This window comes from Galeopterus variegatus, unplaced genomic scaffold, assembly GCF_000696425.1.
Source record: "Galeopterus variegatus unplaced genomic scaffold, G_variegatus-3.0.2 Scaffold1827, whole genome shotgun sequence".
NCBI classification, from domain to species: domain Eukaryota; kingdom Metazoa; phylum Chordata; class Mammalia; order Dermoptera; family Cynocephalidae; genus Galeopterus; species Galeopterus variegatus.
The window spans coordinates 207,572-229,685 of record NW_007727938.1 but is presented as its reverse complement, the minus strand read 5'-3'; the positions used below and the strand labels follow the sequence as shown (position 1 = coordinate 229,685).

Genomic DNA, 22,114 nt, shown 5'->3' with positions numbered 1-22,114 from the left:
AAGTGAGAGCCCCCCCCCCCCCCCACGTGGGACAGAGATTTGGACACTGGAGGCCAGAGCCATGTTTATGTTTGCTGAGTAGCAGACAGGGGCTGACTTCCTCGGGGCCGGGCAGCAGGCACAGGAGCCCTTGAGGAATGTCTTCTTCCTTTGCTGAGGGCGGACACCTCACACTGTCCCCACTTCAGAAAGTAAGTGTGCCAGGTGTTAGATGGGACTGCGGGGCCAGGGGCCTCTGCAGTAATCAGAGCCAGCCCCCCACCCCAGGTGGACTTGGGACCACCCTCCCCAGCAGAGTCTGTCCTGCCTTAGGTGCTTGCAGCTCCGCCTGTCCATCCCACTCCTTGGCTCGGATTCCTTTTGAGTGTGCTGGACACTCAGTGTCCCTAGTGAACAGCTATCAGATGGCTGCTGAAGGTGAGACTTAGCCCGTGTGCTGGCACAGGGCAGAGTATCTGGCTGACTCTCAGAAGCTTCTGTCAAGCAGTCCACGAAGAAGCTTCACCTCGAGATTGTTATCCGTTGAGAGGGAGTGAAATGCAAGAAGCGGGTGTGTGTTCGGGGGGTCTGTTTACGGCTTGGCACTTTCTGAAACTGCATTTCATGGAGTCATCAAATCTAGTATGTTCCAGAGTAGGGTTTTTTTTTAAGTTATTTTAATAGAAAATTTGTTTTAATCATTTTCTGGGAAGTCCCATAAGAAGCAACTTGTCAAAAATAGATACCATCAAGGCTATGAGGTTTTTGTTTTGTTTTTTGTGTTTTTTGGTCTTTTGTATTAGCTGATAATGGGTTTGAGTTGAGCTGTGATTTAAGTATAAGCAGTGGCTTCTCTAATTCATTTCTCATTTGCCTTCTTGTTTTTCCCTGTTTATGGCTAGGGTTTTTTTGGACAGACTCACAGATAAGTGACCATAGGAGGGCTGGTGAGAAGAGCAAAATGCCAACTTGATTACAAATCTCATTTTCAACAGCAGTTTCTGCGGAAGCTGAAATTACCTTTAACAGGTGGAAGGTTACCAGGGATTTTATTTTATTTGGTTATTTTTTTGCTGGCGATACAGGGATTAAACCCTGAACCTTGGTGTTATGAGCACCACGCTCTAACCAACTGAGCTAACCAGCTAGGGAATTTAAAGACTCATCATTTTTTTTTTTCTTTTCTATTTTTGGCAGCTGGCCTGCAGGGGGAACAAGACTCATAGTTTATCATGTCGAAAAAAGGCTTTTAAGTCTCCCAAGAGCATTTTCTCATTAAATTTGGGGAGGTGATAATACACAGCGATCTTTTTTTTTGTGATCTCTTTGAATCTACATAGCAAACACAGTGGCCCCTCACAGTTAACAGTGTATATAGGGAAAACTACACAAGACAAGTGCACAGCAGTATGGAACATTGCAGTGCTTATTGAGCAGCTACTGTGTGCGTCGCTGTGCTGGGAGCTGCAGGAGACAGATGAATGATGAGTCTCATAGTGTGCCTGGAAGAACAGGTGGTCCTGGTCGGTCTGGGCAGTCTGGGTGGAGGGAAGCCCTGAGCAAGAGAATGGAGATGGGGAGGGTGGAGCCTGAGCTAGGGACAGCTGGAATGCAGTCCTGCAATGGCAGGAGTGGCAGCAAGCTGTTTCAGTGAGGAGGAAACGTTGGCTCGACACTGTAAGGGTTTGAATGCCTGGGGGGGTCAGTTAGGATTCCGTCTGCTGCAAAGAGCAGAAAACCCCAAATCAGACTGAGTTTTTTAAAAAAGTACAGAAATACATATGACATTTCTGAAGTCCAGAGGTGGGATGGGCTGCAGTCCCCGGCTCCTTCTGTCTCTCTTCCAGGCCTTCCTCTGCACTGGCTTCACCCTCAGTTGCATTAGCTTGCTTGTGCTACATGACAATACCATGGGCTGGGGGCGTAAACAACAGACATCTATTGTCTTACAGTTCTGGAGGCTGGAGGTCCAAGATCAAGGATAGAACTGAAGGGCATCCGAGGGGTCTGAACTGTGGACCATGGGCAGTGGCAAAGGGGTGTGGAGGAAAAACAGACCAAACTCACTAGTTTACCAGACGAGAGGAGTGGAGGGAGCAGGGCATCAAAGAAGCCCAAGATCAAGGTGTCACAGGGTAGGTTCCTACTGAGGGTGGAGGGGACCTGCTCAGGCCTCTCTCCCAGCTTCTGCTGGCTTGCTGGAAGCCTTTGGCGTTCCTTGGCTTGTAGTTTCCAATCCTCCATCCTTGAGGCCTTCTCCGTGTCCTCACATGGTCGTGCATCTGTGTGTATCTGTGTCCAAATTTCCTCCTCACTCTGACAGCCTCATTTTAACTTATTCCCCTCTGTAAAGACCCTGTCTCCAAATAAGGTCACATTCTGAGGTACTGGGGTTTTAGACTGCAGCATGTCTTGTGCTTGTGGCGGGGGGGTGGGGAGCCCACAACGGTCATTCCAGGGAGATGGGAGAAGGTTTGTGTCTCTGGAACATGGGGTGATTCTGTCCTTCACAGCAGTTTTGCAAGAAGAGGGCTTTCCCTCCCATTTTTTCTGTTGTAAAATTATCAATGAGCATGTGAAGGCAGCTATTGGAATTCATCTGGGAGGCACTGCAGTGGTTGGAGTCCCGGTGGTGACAGGAGGGAGCTGGTAGGAGTGTTCCAGACCGTGAAGGAAAGAGATGGCTGTGAGCAGGGTGGGGGCGCCTGTCATGGGAGCAGAGGGGAGGAGGCTGCAGGCAGGTGTGCAGGGCTGGGTGTCTCAGGAATTCAGACCTGAGAAGGGGGTCTGTCTGGGGCTTACCCCTGATGCGCCTGGCTCTCAGAGAGGAAGGTAAAGGCTGACTGCCACAGCCGAGCAGAGTGGTGGAGCCAAGATCCATCCTGCCCCGGCCTCTGTGAGCCGGGGCTTCCAGGACGGGCTCTTCTCTCCCCACAGCTCCTGACCGGTGCTGGGTTCGCTGCTCGGGTTCACATGGCAGAAGGGTCTGGGCTGTTTGCTTGCTTTGGTACGGTGACAGTCATGCTCTTGTTTTGAACTGCCACACAGCCCATCACATTTATTAAGAAATCTTAGGCCTTGAAATAGCCCTGTGTGAGCTGCTCTCACCTCTCTTCTGAGCTCTTGGCCGCAGATCTGCTTCTGAAGCAGGAGGAAAAGCACAGCCAGGGCCTTCGCCCCTGGAGGTTAGTCCCGTTGCTGGGGTTGTTCTCTCATGAGCTGACCGTACCCCTTGCGTCTCTGCCCCCGGGTGCTGCTGGGGGAGGACCAAGCTGTGACACCCCAGTTGATCTGCTGTTCTCCCATCTCTGGGGGCCCATTTAAGACAGTATCACAGATTTTTTTAAATGGAGGTATAATTTACATATAGTTAAATGGACACATTATATATATATATATATATATATATATAATTCAGTGGGTTTTGACTCGCTTATCCACCTGAATTAAGGTACTTCCCTCAGCCTAGTAAACTCCCTCCTGCCCATCTCCAATCATCCCACCCCTTAGGCAACCACTGTTTTGATTTCTGTCACTGTGGCTTCGTTTTCCCTACTCCACACAGTCAGATAAATGAGGTCATGCAGTCTGCATGTGTCCGCATCATCTTTGAGATGCATCCGTGTTACTGTGCACACCAATAATTGCTCCGTTTTGTTGCTGAATAGTATTCCACTACCACGCTGTACCTATCTCCTCACCTGTTGATGGATACTGGAGTCGTTTCCAGTTTGTGGCTATTATGCACAGATTGACGTGAACATTATAATCTGAATTTTGTTAATCCTCTCACTCCTACTGTCTCTCAGTTCTAATATTTAAAAGTTGATTGGCAGAATCAGGGCAGCTAGTGAGAAGCCTTAATTTGTTTATAAGCTAGGCAGGTTTCCTTCTTTCTCTTTTCTTGTGCGGGTAGGAAGCAGGAATGACAGTGGGGGTGTGGGGAGAGGGCTACCCTCTCTAAGGGGCAGGGATTCCTGGCCCTAGAGAGTTGCGGCCCCACAGCTCCCGAGACTCACTCCCCAGGGTTGACCGAGAGGCCCTGGGAGTGGTGCGTGTGGGTCAGAGGATCCAGACCTGGAGGTGGAACTGCCAGTCAGCTGCATTGTGTGACCCAGAGGTGACTTAGCAGCTTCATCCCATCCCGGAGGCATGTGAGAGTAGCTCTGGGCAGCCAGGTCTTCCTGCCTCTCTGTAGCCATCCCCTGTGCATGAGCTTGATGAGCACCTCCTCATCCTCCCTTTCTGGAAGAACGACCTGAACAAGGCTTGTGAGGGCAGACAGCTCGGGGTCAAGGCACCCTTTGAGCAAAACCCCAAACAAAACAGATGATAAACGCATTGCCTCCCAGCTCACGACTAAATGCAGGGAGCAGCAAAGCCCCAGTTTGTAGGGGCCCAAGCAAGTGAGGGGAATTCTTTTCTGATGGAACCTGTCCTACAGGATCCTATTTGTTCTCTTCGTAGGTTCAGGAGGGAACTGGGAGTATTTCCCAACAGGGGTGAGTTAGTGAGAGCAGGAAGGCTAGTCCTCCCAGTTTCCCCCTCCTGTCTAAAACCCCTAATGGGACAGTGAATTGCAGGCAGGTGTCCACCACGTTCAGACACAACAGCTGGGCATTTTCCGCAGGGTTTGTGCAGGGCTCTGCATTGGTGAGCCGCTCCACGCGGTATCAGGAAGCATGTCTGTGCTCGTGTCCAGGCATCATCCCAGATGAACTGTGTTTCTTTTAAAGCAGGTTGAGCAACTTTTATTAAGGCAACAGTTTAGAGATTGGAGGCCCCCAAACGCTTTTATCACAATGACTGTTGAAATGATTGAAGGGGCTGGGCCATTCAAGAAAGACAAGAGGAGGCTGGCTGCTGGAGGTTCTGCGTGCAGTTAGGTCTGGGGGTGAAGGGCGGTCGGAGCAGCAGCAAGCAAGATTGGTTCCTTTGGGTTTTACAAAAGCAGTTGCGTGACTTGAAAAAAAAAAAGTTCAGATGATTTTAAACTTAGGCTTTCTCACAGTCTCCCAGCTAGCCTAACCTCAAAGCCAGAGTGTTCTGGAAGGAGCCAGTGTCCACTCAGAAGAGAGGACAGAGCTCTCTGCACAGGTACTCACTGGCTGAAGACTGGGTGCAGGGAGTGCTGGTCTCAGCTGTGGAAGAGATGGGCTTAGATCCCAGCACTACCACCTCACCCATGAGTGACTTCGGGGAGGTACTTACCTCCTGGAACCTAAGTTCTGAGGTGAAAATGACACCTGTTGCATAAGACTTTGAGGGGATTACCTGCAACGCTGGATGTGAGAGCTCCCTCTCAGCAAAGCCTGTGCTTGCGGACATGCATTTATTTAGTCTGAGTCCTTTTCTGGGAGGAGTTCCCATTGGAGCTCATGGGACAGTCATGCAGTCAACCACTACAACGCATCGTACCGCCACCCCACTTCCCAACCATTAACTTTATTTATCTACTTATTTTGGAGTGGCTGGCCGCTACCAGCCATTAACTTTAGACCTCTACAACAAGAAGCATGGAAGACCACAGACATAACTGAGGTCAGCCCTGGCAAATGACAGTCTATGAAGCCCATGGCGGCTGCTATGCAGGGGCAGCTCTGCTTCTCACTCTTGGAACCCTCTCCCTCTGGCCCATATGGTCTTCAGCATCCCACTTAGGAGTGTTTCTTAGGTCCCCTCAAGTGGCTTCTTTCTTAAAACCTCCTCTCCATTCCTGTATCCCAAAGCCCAAACATCTGGGCAACTCATCTTCACTGGAGATTCAAATACTTCACACTAAGGTGCAAATGACTGGTGTGGGTGACCCCTCTCCTTTTTAGTCTCAAGCATATGTTAAACCTGTTAATCAATAGCCTGCAAACTTCATGTCCACCCACAGGCAGTATGTTTTGAAAGTCTTCACCTTGTTGCTGGTATGTGGGTATTTTGTTTTTTCTTCCAGTTCTGTGCTGGATTATTCACTGTTCCTACCACTAAAACTCTGCACTAGAACTAATTTGTTGTCCTTTGCTTACTTCTAAAATCGGGGAACTTCCTGTGGGGATCAGCACTTGAGCCTTGTGGTTGAGCTAAATTGCTGCTTTGCTGCTGATTCCCTGAGGAAGGCTTTTTGTGCAGCTCAGGTTTTAATGGTTGACTTTGTAGGTATTTCCGGCTCTTGTGAGATCCAGTACACCTGGGTTGTGTAGAAACTCTGGTCTGGACCTGAGTCTTTTCAGCAAACTGAACCCCCTGCAGTTCTATATTCCTGACCAGTCTCCTCTGAGTGGTTCTGTGCTGATTGGGGAGCAGAACAGCTGTCCTTGCTGTGCCTCAGTGTTCCCCTGGTGAGCCCGTCTCCCCCACCACCTGTGCTGCAAACACTTCCCATGGGATGGGCCATGCACCAGTCCCTTGTGATGACTCACCAGCCTCTGAGTGGCTCCTTTTTTTCAGTTGTTGTTTCTCCTTGCTCCTATGTGGGTTCACAGGAACCTTATTAGTGGTCTTGCTGGCCTGGGGGCCACCAAGGCCCTCTTCTCCCTTGTAGCCTCCAAGCAACGCCATCTGAAGGGCTCAGCAGTGGCTTTTGCCAGCTCCTGCTCTGTGTGCTCACCAGCTCTAGTCTTGAAGCGGCTGGGGCTCCAGACATTGTGGTTCTTTCTGTCTCTCATCATGGCTTCTACCACCTTCATGTACTCCATCAGTCTCTCCTCCTCTTCCTCTGAGCTCTAGTGGCTGCAGCTTGGCTGTCATTGCTTTTTAATAGTTGTAAATTGGTTGGTTTGTGGGAGAGAGTGACACTGGGGACCATCTATTCTGCTGTCTTGACCAGAAGCTCTGTACTTCCTGATTCTGAGCCTAATCATTTTTAATTGTACAGTTCAGTGGCACTAAGTATGTTCACAGTGTTGTGCAATCATCACCATCATCCATCTCCAGAACTTTCTCTTCGTCCCAGTCTGAAACTCTGCACCATTCAACACTTAGCTCCCATTGTCCTCCTGCCTCTCAGCCCCTTGGCCACCACAACTCTACTTTCTCTCTGCATGAACTTGACCGCTCTAGGCACTTCATCCCATTAGAATCATACGGTATTTGTCCTTTAATGACAGCTTACTTCACTTAGCATAATATCCTTAAGGTTCATCATCCATGTCGTAGCAGGTGTCAGAACTTCCCTCCGTTTTAAGGCTGAATGGCATTCCATCGTATGTGTATACCACATTTTGTCCATTCATCTGTGAGTGGACGCTTGGGTTGTTTCCACCCCTTGGCTATTGTGAATAATGCTGTTGTGAGCATGGGTGTGCAGATATCTTTCCATGCCCCTGCTTGTGCTGCTGTTGGGTATGCAGCCTATTTTTTAAGAGATTAGAGTGTAAGCAATTACCTGCACAGTACATAACCACCGCTGGACTTGGGCTGACGAAGCAATTGTCCTTCTGCAGTGGTGGGGACACACAGTGCAGTTACATTTCCTATTTATTTATTTGTTATTTTTGGCAGCTGGATGGTACAGGGATCCAAACCCTTGACCTTGGTGTCAGCAGCACCATGCTCTCCCAAGGGAGCAACCAGCCAGCCCTAGCGCAGTTACGTTTCTTTTCAAGGAAGTGGAATTTTACACAGTTGATTACTTTTTGTTGTGGTTGACCTTTTGCAGATCAGTTCCTGAGAGTATTTAATGTTTGTCCATTTCTTACCAATTAGCAGTTATAATCTCTTGAGAAGACGGAGGGAGACAGTTATCATTTTTTTTTTCCTCTGAGCAAAAGTAGAAAAGCATTCCTCAAACATCCTCTCTCACACACACTAATCCTCCTTCTTTATGTGGATTGTCAGGGGTGACAGGACTGTTTTACACGCCCCCCCCCCTTACATTCCAGAATTTCCATGCATCATAATTGGCATTGTATTCCAATGTTAGATTATTAAAGGCAAACAGAATATACATGACAACATTTCTCATACTCTGTAGTCCAAAGATATGCTCTTGAAAGGGTGGGGGGAGGTTTTCCAAGTTTAAAAAATGCATCATATGGAGCCCTTTTTTTCAGGATTCATGACGCACATTAAGATATTAAAGGCTCTGAAGAGTCCTGCAAAGGAGATACCAGCTTAACTTTGTTTAACTGAATGTTACTGCAGATAATTTAACCCTTGATTCCCGTTCTCAGACAAGCACCTATTCGTGCCCCTTCAGGCACGCTGCCTTCAGAAAATGCTTCATCCGCTGACTTAGAAGTGAATGCGTCTTCAGAATGCATCTATGTGGGGAGAGTAGTCCAGTTGTGAAGGGTTTCTTTTACGAATCCTTCATTTATCCTTTTTACCTCATCTTTTGCTTCCTATTTGCCTTTGAGAGAGAGAAGAAAGAATTGGAGAATGCCAAATGGGCCAGCTTGATTGTCCCGTGACAAGCTTTGCCAAGGCTGCTCTGTGGGATCAGTAGTTGTTGGAGAGTATTGTTTTGGAAAGGCTGGGCTAGAATTCAGGGGCTCTGGCTTGTTAAGCAAGCCCAAGCCCATGAAACCCCAAATGCTGATTGCAGTTAACCCGACTGCAGAAAGACCTCAATGTGTTCATCTCTGGAGTTCCCCTACATGCTCACGTCCTCCAAGTCCTGTGATCCCAGATCCATTAGGAGTGGAAGGATGTCCTCTGTGGAGCTGCTCATCTTAGACCTGTCACAATATTAGAAATGGTGCACTGTGACCAGCCTGGAAGGTGAGGGGACTGAGCACATCCAGTGACGAGACTGGCGAGGGCCACGACTACGGCAGCCACGACTATGGCAGTGTGGCAGCTACTTTGGCTTGAGAGGGTCTGTTCCCTTTTCTGTCTCTTCGTGTGGCTGTTCCAGTTGTCTCGTGTCTTCTCCATCCCTTTTCCTGTCCTGTACATATCCAGCTGGGTCCCAGTGAGTTCCCGGGGTTTGCCCTGTGGTCTGATTCACAGCAGCCTTCAGCACCCTCAGGGAGATGGTGCTGGCTTTGCTTAAGGATGCTTTGGGGTCTTCTATGAGGAAAAATCTTAGAGAGCTGTGTCTCAGTTAACTTGTCCCCAGAATGCTGGCAGCACTCAAGTGGAAGAGGAAGGGCCCTTCTTGCTGGCCCCTCTTCCTCTCCCAACCTGCACTCCGGGCCAGCCAGGAGCCAGGCTGCATAGTTACATTCTGCTGTCACACTGCCAACTTGGCACAGTGTTTTTAGGAGATTAGTAGTTAGCTCAAGGGAAAAACATATAAATTCCCTTTTGGTTATAATAGTATTATCAGCTTTTGAGAACCATCCTATTTTTTTTTCTCTTGGTCAGAGAAATAGTGTATTTAACAAATGATTGCAGGAAGCACTGGAAGTGAAGCTGTGTTGCTATTCGAGTACCAGGATACTGCCGACACAAAGGGCATTGCATCCTTAGATCTGGTGGAAGGATGTGGGAGGTGTTGCGGGCCCAAGTAGAACTGTGCCCAGATCTCCTTGCCAGCTGCAAGTCCAGCTGTTCCCCAGAGGGCACCTTCTCTCCTTGGCCACTTTCTGGTCTAGTGCAGGCTGTACAGATGGGATGTGAAACGAGTGAAGTCTCCCTTAATTTGTACCTGTTAGGGGTGATGCTCAATGAGACTCTAAATAGTCCAAACCCTTTTAAAGTAGTTTTATCACTCTCAGATTCAAATGTTACTTACCAACAGGCATAAACCCCTAAGGACCTGATTAACTGATGGACAAAATTAATGAGTAATAATCACCTTATACCAGTTACTGCACCGGGCAATTCTGGATATTATTTTTGACCCTTATAACAACCCTATATTGTAGGGTTTGTGACTCCTACATCACAGATGTTGAAACCAAGTCCCCACAGGGGAGAAAGCTTACCCAGAGTCACACAACTGTCATCGGGTAGAACTAGAATTGAAACACAGGTCCGTCAGCCCCAGAGTCCATGCTGTTACCATGATTCCCAGCTGCTGCTGACGGTCACGTTCAAGCTCTGGGCTCAGACCCACGTTAGTCTGTAAATTCCATGCCTCCAGTCTCTTCTTACCATGGGATAGTCTTCCTCAGAGAGATGGTAAGCTGTAGCCCAGTCCAAGTGTGAGGACAAAGTGAAGACAAAGGCCAAATTGGTAAAAATTTGAAAAATTATGCTCTACTATGATCAGACCATTTGTTGAGTTGGGTGATTTGGGGACAAGGTGTGGGCCAGGTGCAGACCTTGTTTTTAGCAGGTTGGCATTGGTGTTCATGGAAAAGGTGGCAATTTAGATTCACAGTTGTACTGGCTTCCAATTTGAGCTAGACAAGGCAAAAACCCAAAAAACGAAAACAAAAAACCTTGCTTATTAAAGATACCATTTCACCTAATATCATTCATGTCCTTTTTAAGATGTTAGACCAGTATTGAGACAGGAGATGGCAAAACTGGTTTAGCCTCTCAACTACTCCAATTCATCTATTATAAAAATGATGACTATTTGGCAGGAAGCCTGAGAGTTAGTCTCAGTTGAAATGGTGAGTCAACTTTTTTTAATCCTTCCTGTTGTGAGGGTGCTGGGCTAGGACCATGGTAGCACTGGTGGACTGACCATTGGATTGCGGCCGCCCTGGCCCAGCAGTAATTGATGTGTGGAGTTTTCTGGGACAGTCTTACATCCTGTGCAGTGGGTCAACCTGTCAGAAAATGACATTTTCCACAGCAGCCTGGTGTAGAACTGCTGCAACTGAGGAAACCCAGGCTCTGCCGGTACCTGGCTTGGCTGCAAACATTTTTATTTTAAGCAAGTCACTTCACTTCTCTGGGCTTCAGTTTCTTCATTTTTAAAATTAAGAGGTTGACCATGACTTTTTCCAGCATTTCAGTACTAAAAATACTATGAAAAATAAGATGTTGTGATAGTATTATCATTTTGGCAGGGGTGGGGGCCGTGGCTGGCCAGTGCAGGAATAGAACACCAGACCTCGGTCTCATCAGCACACGCTCTAACCAACAGAGATAACTGGCCAGCCCTCTTTTCATGGCTGCTATTTATTGAATACCTGCTATTCACAGACACTTTACAAATTGTCTCTGTATAGTCACCGTAACAATGAAATAACACCAAACCCTGTCCTATTTCCACTGTGATACTTTGCTTCCATGTACATGAAGTGTATCAGATACTTGGCAAGACAAATGCTATAGCCTATAACAATTGAGTATAAACCGGAGAATAGTTTTTATTTGTATAGTCTAGGGCTGTTTCTTTGAGTTTACTGGGGGGAAAATAACATGAATTTTAATCAGATATGGATTTTTAATCTACTTAAGAGCCATTTGATGTTGGACTAGTTGCTTCTCCTTTCCCAGCCTCAGTTTCTTCATCTGTAAAATGGATATTCTGGTAATAATGCCCATGTGGTAGGACTGTTGCAATGACTGAAAGAGCTTAGTTGAAGGAGCTGGCAGAGTGCCTAGGACATAGTAGATACTTAACTAATAATATCTTCTTCTTTTCCTTCTCCTAGAACAGTGTTTAGTTTATGTAATAGATTTATTCTATTAAGAGAATTATTCATTATTTTAAATGAATTTCTCATATATATCCAATTTTCTATTGGCTTTTATAATATAACTAGAAATACCTTCCTCTGGGGGAAGAACACCAATAGTGAAAAGTTTGGAAACATTTAAAAACTATCTTGCCTATATAAATTTTGTGTGCTCATGTGTTATTTACACTAAATTATATTTAAAGAAACAATCACAAGTGAAAAAAAAGGATCAAGAAGGTAAATAGCTTGGCACAGTGAACACCAGCAAACACAAAGAGCATTCTGACAAAGTGCACTCCTTCATTCTCGGCATCAGCTTAGGTACTAGGCTTGTAGCAATAAGACGCGGTTCCTTTCTTTAAGGAAGGAACTCACAGTCTAATGCAGGAGTGGACAAACTTTTCCTGTAAACGGCTAAATAGTAAATATTTTTGGCTTTGTGGGTCATGTGGTCTCTGTGGCAACTGATGATCAACTCTGCCCTTCTAGTGCATAAGCAGCCATACATGCATATATAAATGGGTGTGGCTTTGTGCCAATAAAACCTTATTTACAAAAACAGGCAGTGAAGTCATATTTAGCCTGTGGGCTATAGTTTGCGGACCCCTGAGCTACTGGAAGAAAGAATGTAAACAGACCATTATAATATATTTTGATAAATAGTCTGTGTGTTTGTCATGCACCCAGGACGCTATAGAAGCACAGAGAAGGGGTGCCTGTTCCCGCCTGAGGAGAGGGGACCTCTTACAATGAGTTTATTAAACTTGATAGAAACATGGAACTGTATTATTTGTACATTTGTAATTCTGTACCCCTTTCCCCTTTCACTTGATTGTGTGCCTGCAGAAGTAATGTACTCATAAAAGAAAAAAATGCAGGCAGTACGGAAAGTCCATGATACTTCCACTGACAGGTGATACAGTGTTAAATAATTTTGGTGGAGCTAAGTCTTATCCTTTGAAGCAGGCCTTGAGCCAGAAAAGTCTGGGTGGGGCGGAGGGTGGGTATTGTGGGGTGGGGCATGCAAGAGCAGTGCCTGCAAAGGGCAGGGAGGCTTCTTGGGAGTTGCCAGTGGCTGGGTCAAGGCAGGGGTTGGCAGCTGGGAGTGGGGGTCGCAGGTGCATGAATGGGAGGTGGTGGATGACTCAGGTCGTAAAGGGATACAGGGCATGGGAACCTCAGGAGGCTTTTGTTTTCAGCAAGTGAAGGATTATTTTCCTTCTTCTCTCCAGGACTGATCACCTGGGTCATTCAGAGCATGCCCTGATGCTACTGTCAAAAGTTCCCCACACTCGGCTCCTTCCCAGAACCAGTGGGAATATCTTAATGTTCTTGTCCAGTTTTGCTCATGCACTATGTCGTGCTAGAAGATGTCCTCTAGGAACATATGAAACCCTTTGGAGTTTCTCAAGTTAACTGTCTTCAAGTTACTTAACATAAATTAGTGTGCTAGAAGGCTGTGTGTTGATTTCACTTAGGACACTAATAGTCACTCCCTTTTGATGCTTGGGGCTCTGTGGGGTTTCTTCTTTTGTAATAGGCCTCTTTAATTTATAGGGCTTACTCTTGATTTCCTTTCTTAGAGGTAGTTGGTGAGGGCCATTAGTAAAATGTACATTGCAGAATTTGGAAAGACGTCAAGGTTTTGGTTAGTAGATGGGCATTGCTTATTAATAATCTTGGCTGCCTTGTGGGTATCTATTCAACTTCCCCAAATGCTGTAGAGGGCACTGTGCCAAACGAATAAAAACATTCAATAATGGGCCGGCCCGGTGGCGCACTGCTATAGTGCACCGCTTGGGAAGCGCGGTGGCGCTCCCGCTGAGGGTTCGGATCCCACATACAGACTGGTTCCCGCTCACTGGCTGAGCGAGGCGTGGGAGCAACGCCGAGGGCTGCGATCCCGTTGCGGGTCCCGGTCCGGTACGGGGGCGACACTGAGGGTTGCGATCCGTTGCCGGACATGGAAAAAGACAAAAAAAGGAAAAAATAAATAAATAAAATAAAATAGCTTTAAAAAAAAAAAAACATTCAATAATGCAAACATCTGCCTAGAACAACACACATCCTTATTTACTTAAAGAAAAAGTAAAGGAAAAGTGACTCATTGGATTGTTTTCCTAGAGATAGTCCTACATCAACTCAACTGAGGTGTGTCTAGGTGGTTATTTTTCTGTTTCCCTTTTAAACTCTTATGGAAAGAAGTTGTATATCTCTAGCCCTTTAAAAATGGTCAAATTCAGTAAGAACTGGGAAATACCAGTGTCAGTAAGGGAAGCATTGCAGTTTCAACTTCTGTAACACCAAGAAGGCTGCACTGGGCAAAACTGAAAAACAAAACAAAAAACCAGAATACCTGGCAAGGACATTTATGATGTCATTTAAGGAAGCTTGCAAGGATGCCAACTCTAATTGGTAGTTGTGTTGGCTACTGTTGACAGTGAACCTCCTAAAATTGGAGGATGAGCTTAGAGCAAAAAGTGGAGAGTAATTGGAGGTTTTCAAATCATGCAGAGTATCTTGAATTTTGATTGTAAATTTTGGGGGGAGGTATATATTCCTATACTGCTAGGTTAAAAATATTGAAAAACCCAGGGTAGCATAGGCTGCCTAAATGTTGAGAAGCTAATTATGGTTAATGTGCATCATCAGTCTAGCTTAGGGAAGCTGTTTCTTTTGTTGTCTGTGACTAATCTTCCAGGGTGGACTCTGCATGTGTGTGTGTATGTGTGTGCAATCTTGCCATTCCTATTGTCTCCAGTTAAGAAATGCAGAGCACAGCAAACCCATGGTATATAAAATACTGGTTCATGAAAGGTTGCTGAAATGCTATTTTAGGGGTAAAAAAAATGCTAACCCTACATTTCTCTAAATTCCTGTGACCCAGTCAGGAATTTTGTTTTATTTTAAGCTTTTGAAATTTTAAGCAGTATGATCCTCTTTGTAGTGCCAAACAGAAAGATTTTCTTTTATCTCAACTGTCTATGCTCAGGTTTAGAACAGACAGCTTGCATAGTGATTGGTAAAACCCTCGTGGTTTGCTCATGGAACAAGCTCAACTGGGGATCTCCACTGCAAAAGATGAAACTTTGGGGAAAGTTTTTATTCAGTTCTCTAAAAAACACTTCTTGCTTTAGTCAGTGAGCCTTCAACATAAGTAAACTTCAGGCTATGAGAACCTGGTTTGTTCCAAGCCAATTTCACTTTTTTTTCTGTTTTTAGTGGCTGGCCAGTTAGGGGATCCAAACTCTTGACCTCGCTGTTATAACACCACACTCTAACCAACTAAGCTGGCCAGTGAGCCTTCCTAAGACACTTTCAGGACAAGCTTTCTCTAGACCTGTTTGGGGTTTTTTTTGTTTGTTTGTTTTCCCCTCCTTTCTCTTTTATTTCCCAGTGGCTGGCTGGTATGGGGATCTGAACCCTTAACCTTGGTGTTATAACATCGTGCCTGATTTTTTTAGATTGTGTTAAAATACATATGCCTGAAAAGGTTTTTCCTTTGTTGTTTTTTAGTGATTTTTGTCTTACCCTCAATCATCATCATTACCATTGTGGGAGTTTACATTGTTAAAGGACAAAATTCCAACAACTTTAGTTAAAGATCTCAATTGGTTTCATTGCGATTCTAGATTCAGGCAACACGTTATTCCATAAAACAGAATAAGCGTTCCAATGAGCCGAGCAGAGGAGATTGGTTTTATAGAAAGAAAAGGCTGAAAAACGCAGAATCAAAGAGGAAAAGCAGATTGGTCATTTCAAAGTTACTTTCCTTGTAAGGTGGGGACAGGGAGACGGAACAATAGAAAAATAACTGGTTATTTAACACTGGCTTACTTCAGGCTATCCTTTTTGTGTAAGGATTAAAGCAGAGAGCACTTCATTATCATACCTATTGAAGTTTTATTTTTATTTATTTACTTACTTTTTGGTGTCTGACCAGTATGGGGATGAATCCTTGACCTTGGTGTTACAACATTGCACTCTAACTAATTGAAGATTGAAACTGGCCTGTTTGGGAAATTGCATGTTCTCTCTCCTGCTTTTTGGGAGGGTCAAACCACAGCTACGTTTGGATTTGGTGATATGGAACTTAGCATGGGTGACTTCATTTTGATTTTTAGTCTGGTCTTTTTGGGGCTTAGTGCAGGAGTTTGGTGCAAAACAACGGTCTGCTGTAATAATATTTAACAACATTATATTTACCTATTTTTTCTCTCATTTTAAGGTTTATAGGTTAATTGTAGAAAGTTTGGAAAAGTCAACAAATTATAAAATTGAAAATAAAAGTCAGGCTTAACTCTATTCTCCGGAGACAATCACATTAAATATTTTGTAATACCTTCCTCTAATTTTCCCTACTATACCAACATCTCTTCTATTTACTGTATTTTTCATTTTGAGTCTTTTTTTTGCTGCTGGTACAGGGATAGAACTCTGGACTTTGGTGTTATCAGCACCACACCACACTCTAAACAACTGAGCTTACCAGCCAGCCCCCATTCTGGGTCTTTATCATACCATGACATCATGAGCATTTTTCTCAAGCATTAGTTTTCAAAAGCAAAATTTTTTGTTGTTATTTTGTTTTCCTTTTTGTCTTGCTTTTTAAAATATTTTTTATTTTTATTTTTTATAAAAGCAAAATTTTTAGTGGCTGTATAGTCTTGTCGGGCATTTAGTCGGGTCCCACTTTTTGCTGTTATAAATTACAGCCAGTGAACACGATTGCATATGGACCTCAGTGGGCAACTGTGATAATTTCCTTGGGAAAAAATTCCAAGAAACAGAATTGCTGGAATAAAAGATGGACACTATTTAAAGTATTGGGCTGCAAGTTGCCAAATTGCATTTCAGAAAATGGTGCCTAGTTTATGATCCTTGTACAAATTTGTACCTCTTTGTTTCTCCTGCAACTTTAGAAAATTTCTAAAAAATTAAAAAAACCCAAATATTGTTTTGATTTTTTATTAATAGAATCAAACATTTCCTAAGTGTTTTTTTAACCATTTGCGTTTCATATTTTGTCAGTTGTCTGGTGGAGCACTAGTCTATGATGATATGTAGGGTATTAACCCTGTGGATATATTTTACAAATTTAAGTCTTTATAATTTTGTTTATGGTATTTTTGATGCATAGCAGTTTAAAATAATAATTAAAATTAATAATAAAATAGTAACAGTTAAACTTATAAAATCTCAGTCCTTTCGTTAGGTAACTTTTTCCCCCTTAGTTTTTGTCCTTAGAGATTCTTTCTCCAACTCAGAATCAGATAAGTAATCTATTTTCTTCCAAATTTTTTATACTCTTTCTTACATTTTATTTTAACATAGAATTCATTACTGTTGAAAATAAGATTGTTTTCTTTATCGCCCATTTGTTTTCCTTCTTCTTCAGAAATTTCATTAGTTTCTTTTATGAATATGTCTTCTCTCTGGCAAGTCAAGCAAGTCTATTATTCCTTCTAAAATAATGTGCATTGTATTTTTTTAGCTTATTCTTATAACATATAAGTACAAAAACAGCCTGCCAGGTGTTCTGTAACTTCTGTGTTGTTTGTTTTTTGTTTTTTAGCAGAACATGTAGCAGTGACATGCAGGGTACAAAGTGTAGACATGCTGCTCAGTCATTTTTCAGCTTCCTCTGGCGTCACCATAGAATGTCCCTGGTCTTGGAACAATGGCCGTGAAAGCAAGCCTAAACTGCCAGGTGTTCTGTAACTTCTGTGTTGTTTGTTTTTTGTTTTTTAGCAGAACATGTAGCAATGACATGCAGGGTGCAAAGTGTAGACATGCTGCTCAGTCATTTTTCAGCTTCCTCTGGCGTCACCATAGAATGTCCCTAGTCTTGGAACAATGGCCGTGAAAGCAAGCCTAAGATTATGAAATGGGGCCCTGACTTTAACAATCTCATTAAACCTGCTGATAAAGTGTTAACATGCTTCATTAGAGGATTGTCTTCATTGTTCTCCAGGGAATGAATTTGCTGGAAGGCTGGAGTTAAGGCGTGGAGACTCTTGTATCTGTTTAGGAGAGAGCGGATGGTCACTGGGTTCACTCCATCCCAAGAAATTTAATCAGGGAAAGGGGTTCGATTTGCAAATAACAGAAACCACTCTGGGTGTTTCAGAGATAGGACTGAGTAACAGGGAAATCAGGCTTCCTGAGTTGCTGGAGTAGCTGTAAATTGGGCCTCCGATTCCTAGCATGGTTCCCTACAACCAGCCTGCCCAGGGGTATTAGGACATCACTGTCTCAAACAGCAGCTCCAAGATCACACCCCCTCAGCCACCTCCAGAACTGTTGCTCCAGATGTGACCAGTGAATGGGTGTCCCACTTACAGTCTTCCTAATTCAAGTCATCCGCGAAATTAGGAGATTGCACACAAACTTATTTAGGGGTGTGCACCTGATTGGCAGGACCTAAATCACATTTGAAACCTTAACTGTCAGGGAGTCCAGAAATGTTTTTAGCCTTCCACCCACATACCGAACACACCAGCAGGAGGGGATGAGAGAGTCCTTCCATGGCTCTATAAGCCATGTTTTGCCTAGTGGCCACGGAGCCTGAGAGACATGTGTGAAAGGCAGAATCTGCTGGAACTGGTGATTGATTTGATGGGGGCGGGGAAGTGACGAGGGTAATGTCAGAGCCAAAACCCATTATGTTGTCCTAGTTTTGCACTTTTTACAGCATTAAAATCTTAAAAATTCACTTTGCCTTTGCTTAGTGAAATGACCAATTACCGTATCCTATCCATAGTAGCACAATCTGTGAGGTCTCTGAGAGCCAGGTGATCTCTAAAGCTTCCTCCTACTTCTTAAATACTTGAGGAGATAATACAATGTCTGTCAATACCAGAAGCAGAGATCAAACAAGGGAGCTGGATTCCCAGAGCCTCGCCCCACCCAGCTGAAAGGAATGTGCCTCCAGGGTGGGCCTTAGGATGGCAAGGTTGTTGTTCTAGGCGGCTCCCCAGGCGCAAGTAAGCCTTATCTTGGCCAGCCTGCTGGGCCTGGGAGTGGATTTGCTGTTGATTCAGATATGCTGCCTTCTTGTGTCTCACTCAGGAGGGTTAAGGCATCAGGCAGCTGCCCTGCCCTGCCCTGGAATCCCTGGCTCCTTCCCTAGGGTAGCTGCCCACAAGCTAAGAACTGTGGTACCCCAGGTACTTCTAACCAGACTTCTTTCCTTACCGGCCATGTGAGTGGCTCAGTCTCCCTCTACTCTGTTAATTTTCCACTCTAGCATTGTTAATTGATGGGGGTTGCCTTGAGGTGACCGCTGAATATCTTAATAGGTAGCAACTAAATTGGGTCATGGCTGCCCAAGAACAGGTCTAGTAATTGTTGTTCAGGTGGCCGAGCTCACAACAGTGTTGGCAATTTCCTCAACTACTTTTATTAAACTCTCTTGTCTCTTGGCCATCTAATAGCGCACTCCTTTGCATCATTTAACCTCAAATAAATTCATCAATGAGAATTCTTGATGGAGACATGAAAATGTTTAACACCCAGAGAGGTGATTTTCTGCCATCAACAGCAGCTGAGCCCTCCTCCCGGACAGCCAACCAGGGGCAGGGCAGGCTCCTCACTTGCCAGGAATGTGCCAGGCGGAGGCACAGGCAGGTATGAGGTGTGAGGCTACAGGTGTTGTAAGCACCTCCCTCCCCAAATGTACAGACCCAGCTGGGAAAACAGAATGTGCACATACCACTAGTTATGATGCTATAACTCATGGTTTAAGGCAAACCCTGCATTCCTGAAATTAGACATAGGTTGCACACTGAAAGGTATTAATTGTTAAAAATACATTTTCTCCTAGAAACAGCAGATGTGTGCATGTTAGTTTTCCAGGCTTGCTTCCAGAAGCCCTCTTAACTCATCATCTGGCTCCACAATCCTGAGTTAGTGGTACAAAATAGAAGCCAGGAGTCTCGACATGTTCCACGCAACTCTTGGGAGTGGGCTGGTTGAAGCCCAACCCTGGGACAGGGTAGCTCCTTTGCTGTCTTCAAGATGGCCTGGAAAAGAGCAGGACAGAGCCGGCCGGTGGACTTGTTGGGCCGCATTGCTGTGTTTTCCTCCAGGAGCTCTCGTTCAGCAGGTCAGGGATGGGGCCCAAGAATTTGCTTTTCTAACTAGTTCGCAGGTGATGCTGATGCTGCTGGTCTGGGGAGCACATTTTCGAGAACTACCGGAGTAGTCATAAAAGGAAATTCACCCTCCAGAGAACTCCTGTATCCAAATTCTTAATAAAGGTCTGTGCAGCCAGCAGTACCCTAGTCCCCAAACACAAGAATAGACCCCAGCAACCACAAATCCCAAACCACCCCTTGCTGACAAGCCCCTTGCGCGGTCTGCGCATGCGTTCCCTCGTTCCCTTTCTTCCCAAGCCTGGCATGCAGATCACTCTGGAAGATGGGGCACAGGAGGAAGTGACTCCCCCAGGTCGCCAGAAAGTTGAACCTGCTTTGGGGGCATCAGTGAGCAAGTGTGTCCCCCACTCCCTCTAGGAGTCCAGGGCAGAAGAGGGAAGGACGTGACAGGCAGCATCCTCCTTGTCTAGACCAGGTGCCTTACTCTGCAGCCCCGATGAGACAGAGCTGACTTTTCCCAGATCCCGTGGAAGCCGAGACCCACAGCTATGACCTCCGGGGTTCCAAGAGGCTTTCCAGGATTGGACACAGGGCACTACCTGAGTTTACAGTGCCCTTTAAGGATCCTCCACATTACCCTCCCAAGATGGACGGACGGGGGAGACATCTAAGAGATCTTAGCTCAGATCCCAGCCCAATGTCTTCCACCACCACCGCACCAATCCCATCTTTGCTTGCAGAACACCTCTCATCCTGGCATTCCCAAATCCCCAACTTGTTCATTTCTCCACCTGCTCCCCCCACCCGCCCCACTGACCTGGAGTTGAGAGCCCAGAGCTAGAAGTTTAGCTACTTCTTTCCCCCAGAAGCATGGCACCCAGACCACAGATGGGGGGGCACAGAGAAGCAGTGTGGGTGCAGCAGCCTGCATAGCATGTGCAGGCAGGGTCAGTGCCCCTCTGAGCCAGCTCGAAGCTGCATGTGGACGTGAGTGCTCTGTCCACACTTGGACAACAACATCACTCGGGGAGCACATGTGAGTTTCTCTCCTGCTTCTGCAAATGGAGAAAAGAAAAATCAAGGGATCGTTTTTATTTTTCTCATTAAATAATAAAACTTCATTGTAAAATATAGTCTGAATGTTGTATCTACTAATGCTGATTGGCTTTCTCTCCAAGTAGAACAGATAGCTTTACAGCAGAAGATAGGAGAACGTAAGAGACATTCACAAGGAAAAAATAAGGACGTAGTTAAAGTTCATGTTTCAACATTCACTATTAACTCCCATCTTTATTTTTAAGATGACTTACAAAGTTTGGGGAGTGTTATGGGATGAAAATGCAAAAGTTACTTTTAATTTCCGCCTGTCGTTATGATACCTAGAGCAGAAAGTTGGCAGGACCTTCCCATCTCCTGGGCCGCTGCAGCAGCTCTGCTGGCTGAGGGAGCTGGTCGTTGGGGACCCTGGTCTCCTCGGCTGCTCTCTCCCTCAGTTTATGTTTCCCGTGGTGGTTGGACCAGAGGAGCACACATCCCCAGACTTCATGCATCATTCCCTTGCAGACTTTAAACACTACATTTCATTATGTGGGCTGATTATATTTCTTGTTGGATTTTCAAAATCATTGAAGAGACTCAACATGGCTTTGACAGCAGTGTCATGATCCTTACAAGGTTATTGTATTGCCCTATGATTGAGTACGATTAGCTCTGTGTATGTTTCTGTCTGATTTATTTTCTATTTGCCCCTCTCTAGTGGGATCTTGTGTGTGATAATGCCTGGAAGGTCCATATCGCTAAGTTCTCCTTACTGGTTGGATTAATCTTTGGCTACCTAATAACTGGATGCATTGCTGACTGGTGAGTACCAACGTGCCCACGCACAAACCTTTGGAAGCCACATCACAGCTTTGCTGGCTCAGGAGAGGTGGTCAGTGTTAGCTTACTGTTGCTGAACCTTTTCTCTGTCCTGGTGTTGGTACTAGTACAGAAGGTGAAGCTGCCACCAGAGGAAGAACTAAAAGAATCGGTAGTGCTCATACAGACCATTTGGAAGTGAGAATTTAAATTCATAGCACTTCTCTAGCTGCTGGAATCTAGTAACTATGGCTTACAGCCCCATCTACTACTGACATTTGATGTTTAGTTAGGAAGAGCTTGAAGACTCATGTGCAGAGCCCTGCAGGCTGGGTGCTGAAGATAGGGGTGCACAGATGCATTAACAAAAAGGGGGAGAGGGGCTGGCCTGTCAGCTCAGTTGGTTGGAGAATGGTGCTGGTAACACTGAGGTCCAGGGTTCGATCCCTGTTACCGGCCAGCCACCAAAACAAAAACAGAGAGAGGGGAAGCTAGAGATCCTTCACCCTTGTGAACTGAATGGGTAAGGCAGTGCTGGTTAGCACCTCAGAATGTCTCACAGATTTTAGAGAGGGACTGTCCTTGGCTTGGCCAGGTGATACATCTGCAGGGTCCATGGCAAGCTGGGCCTTGAAAGAGGGACAGCATTTGGACGGTGGA

At 45.3% G+C, this 22,114-nt stretch overlaps 1 protein-coding gene across 1 annotated transcript in view; it reads left to right on the top strand.

Moving 5' to 3' along the window:
• SLC22A23 (solute carrier family 22, member 23) overlaps positions 1-22,114 on the top strand; it is a gene marked incomplete at its 5' end in the record, with an annotated part of 173,960 nt that overhangs the window by 16,006 nt on the left and 135,840 nt on the right. Inside the window, one exon of the mRNA XM_008579196.1 lies at positions 21,354-21,457. Coding sequence (XP_008577418.1) covers positions 21,354-21,457 — 104 coding nt within the window. The remainder of the gene's footprint in view (positions 1-21,353; positions 21,458-22,114) is intronic.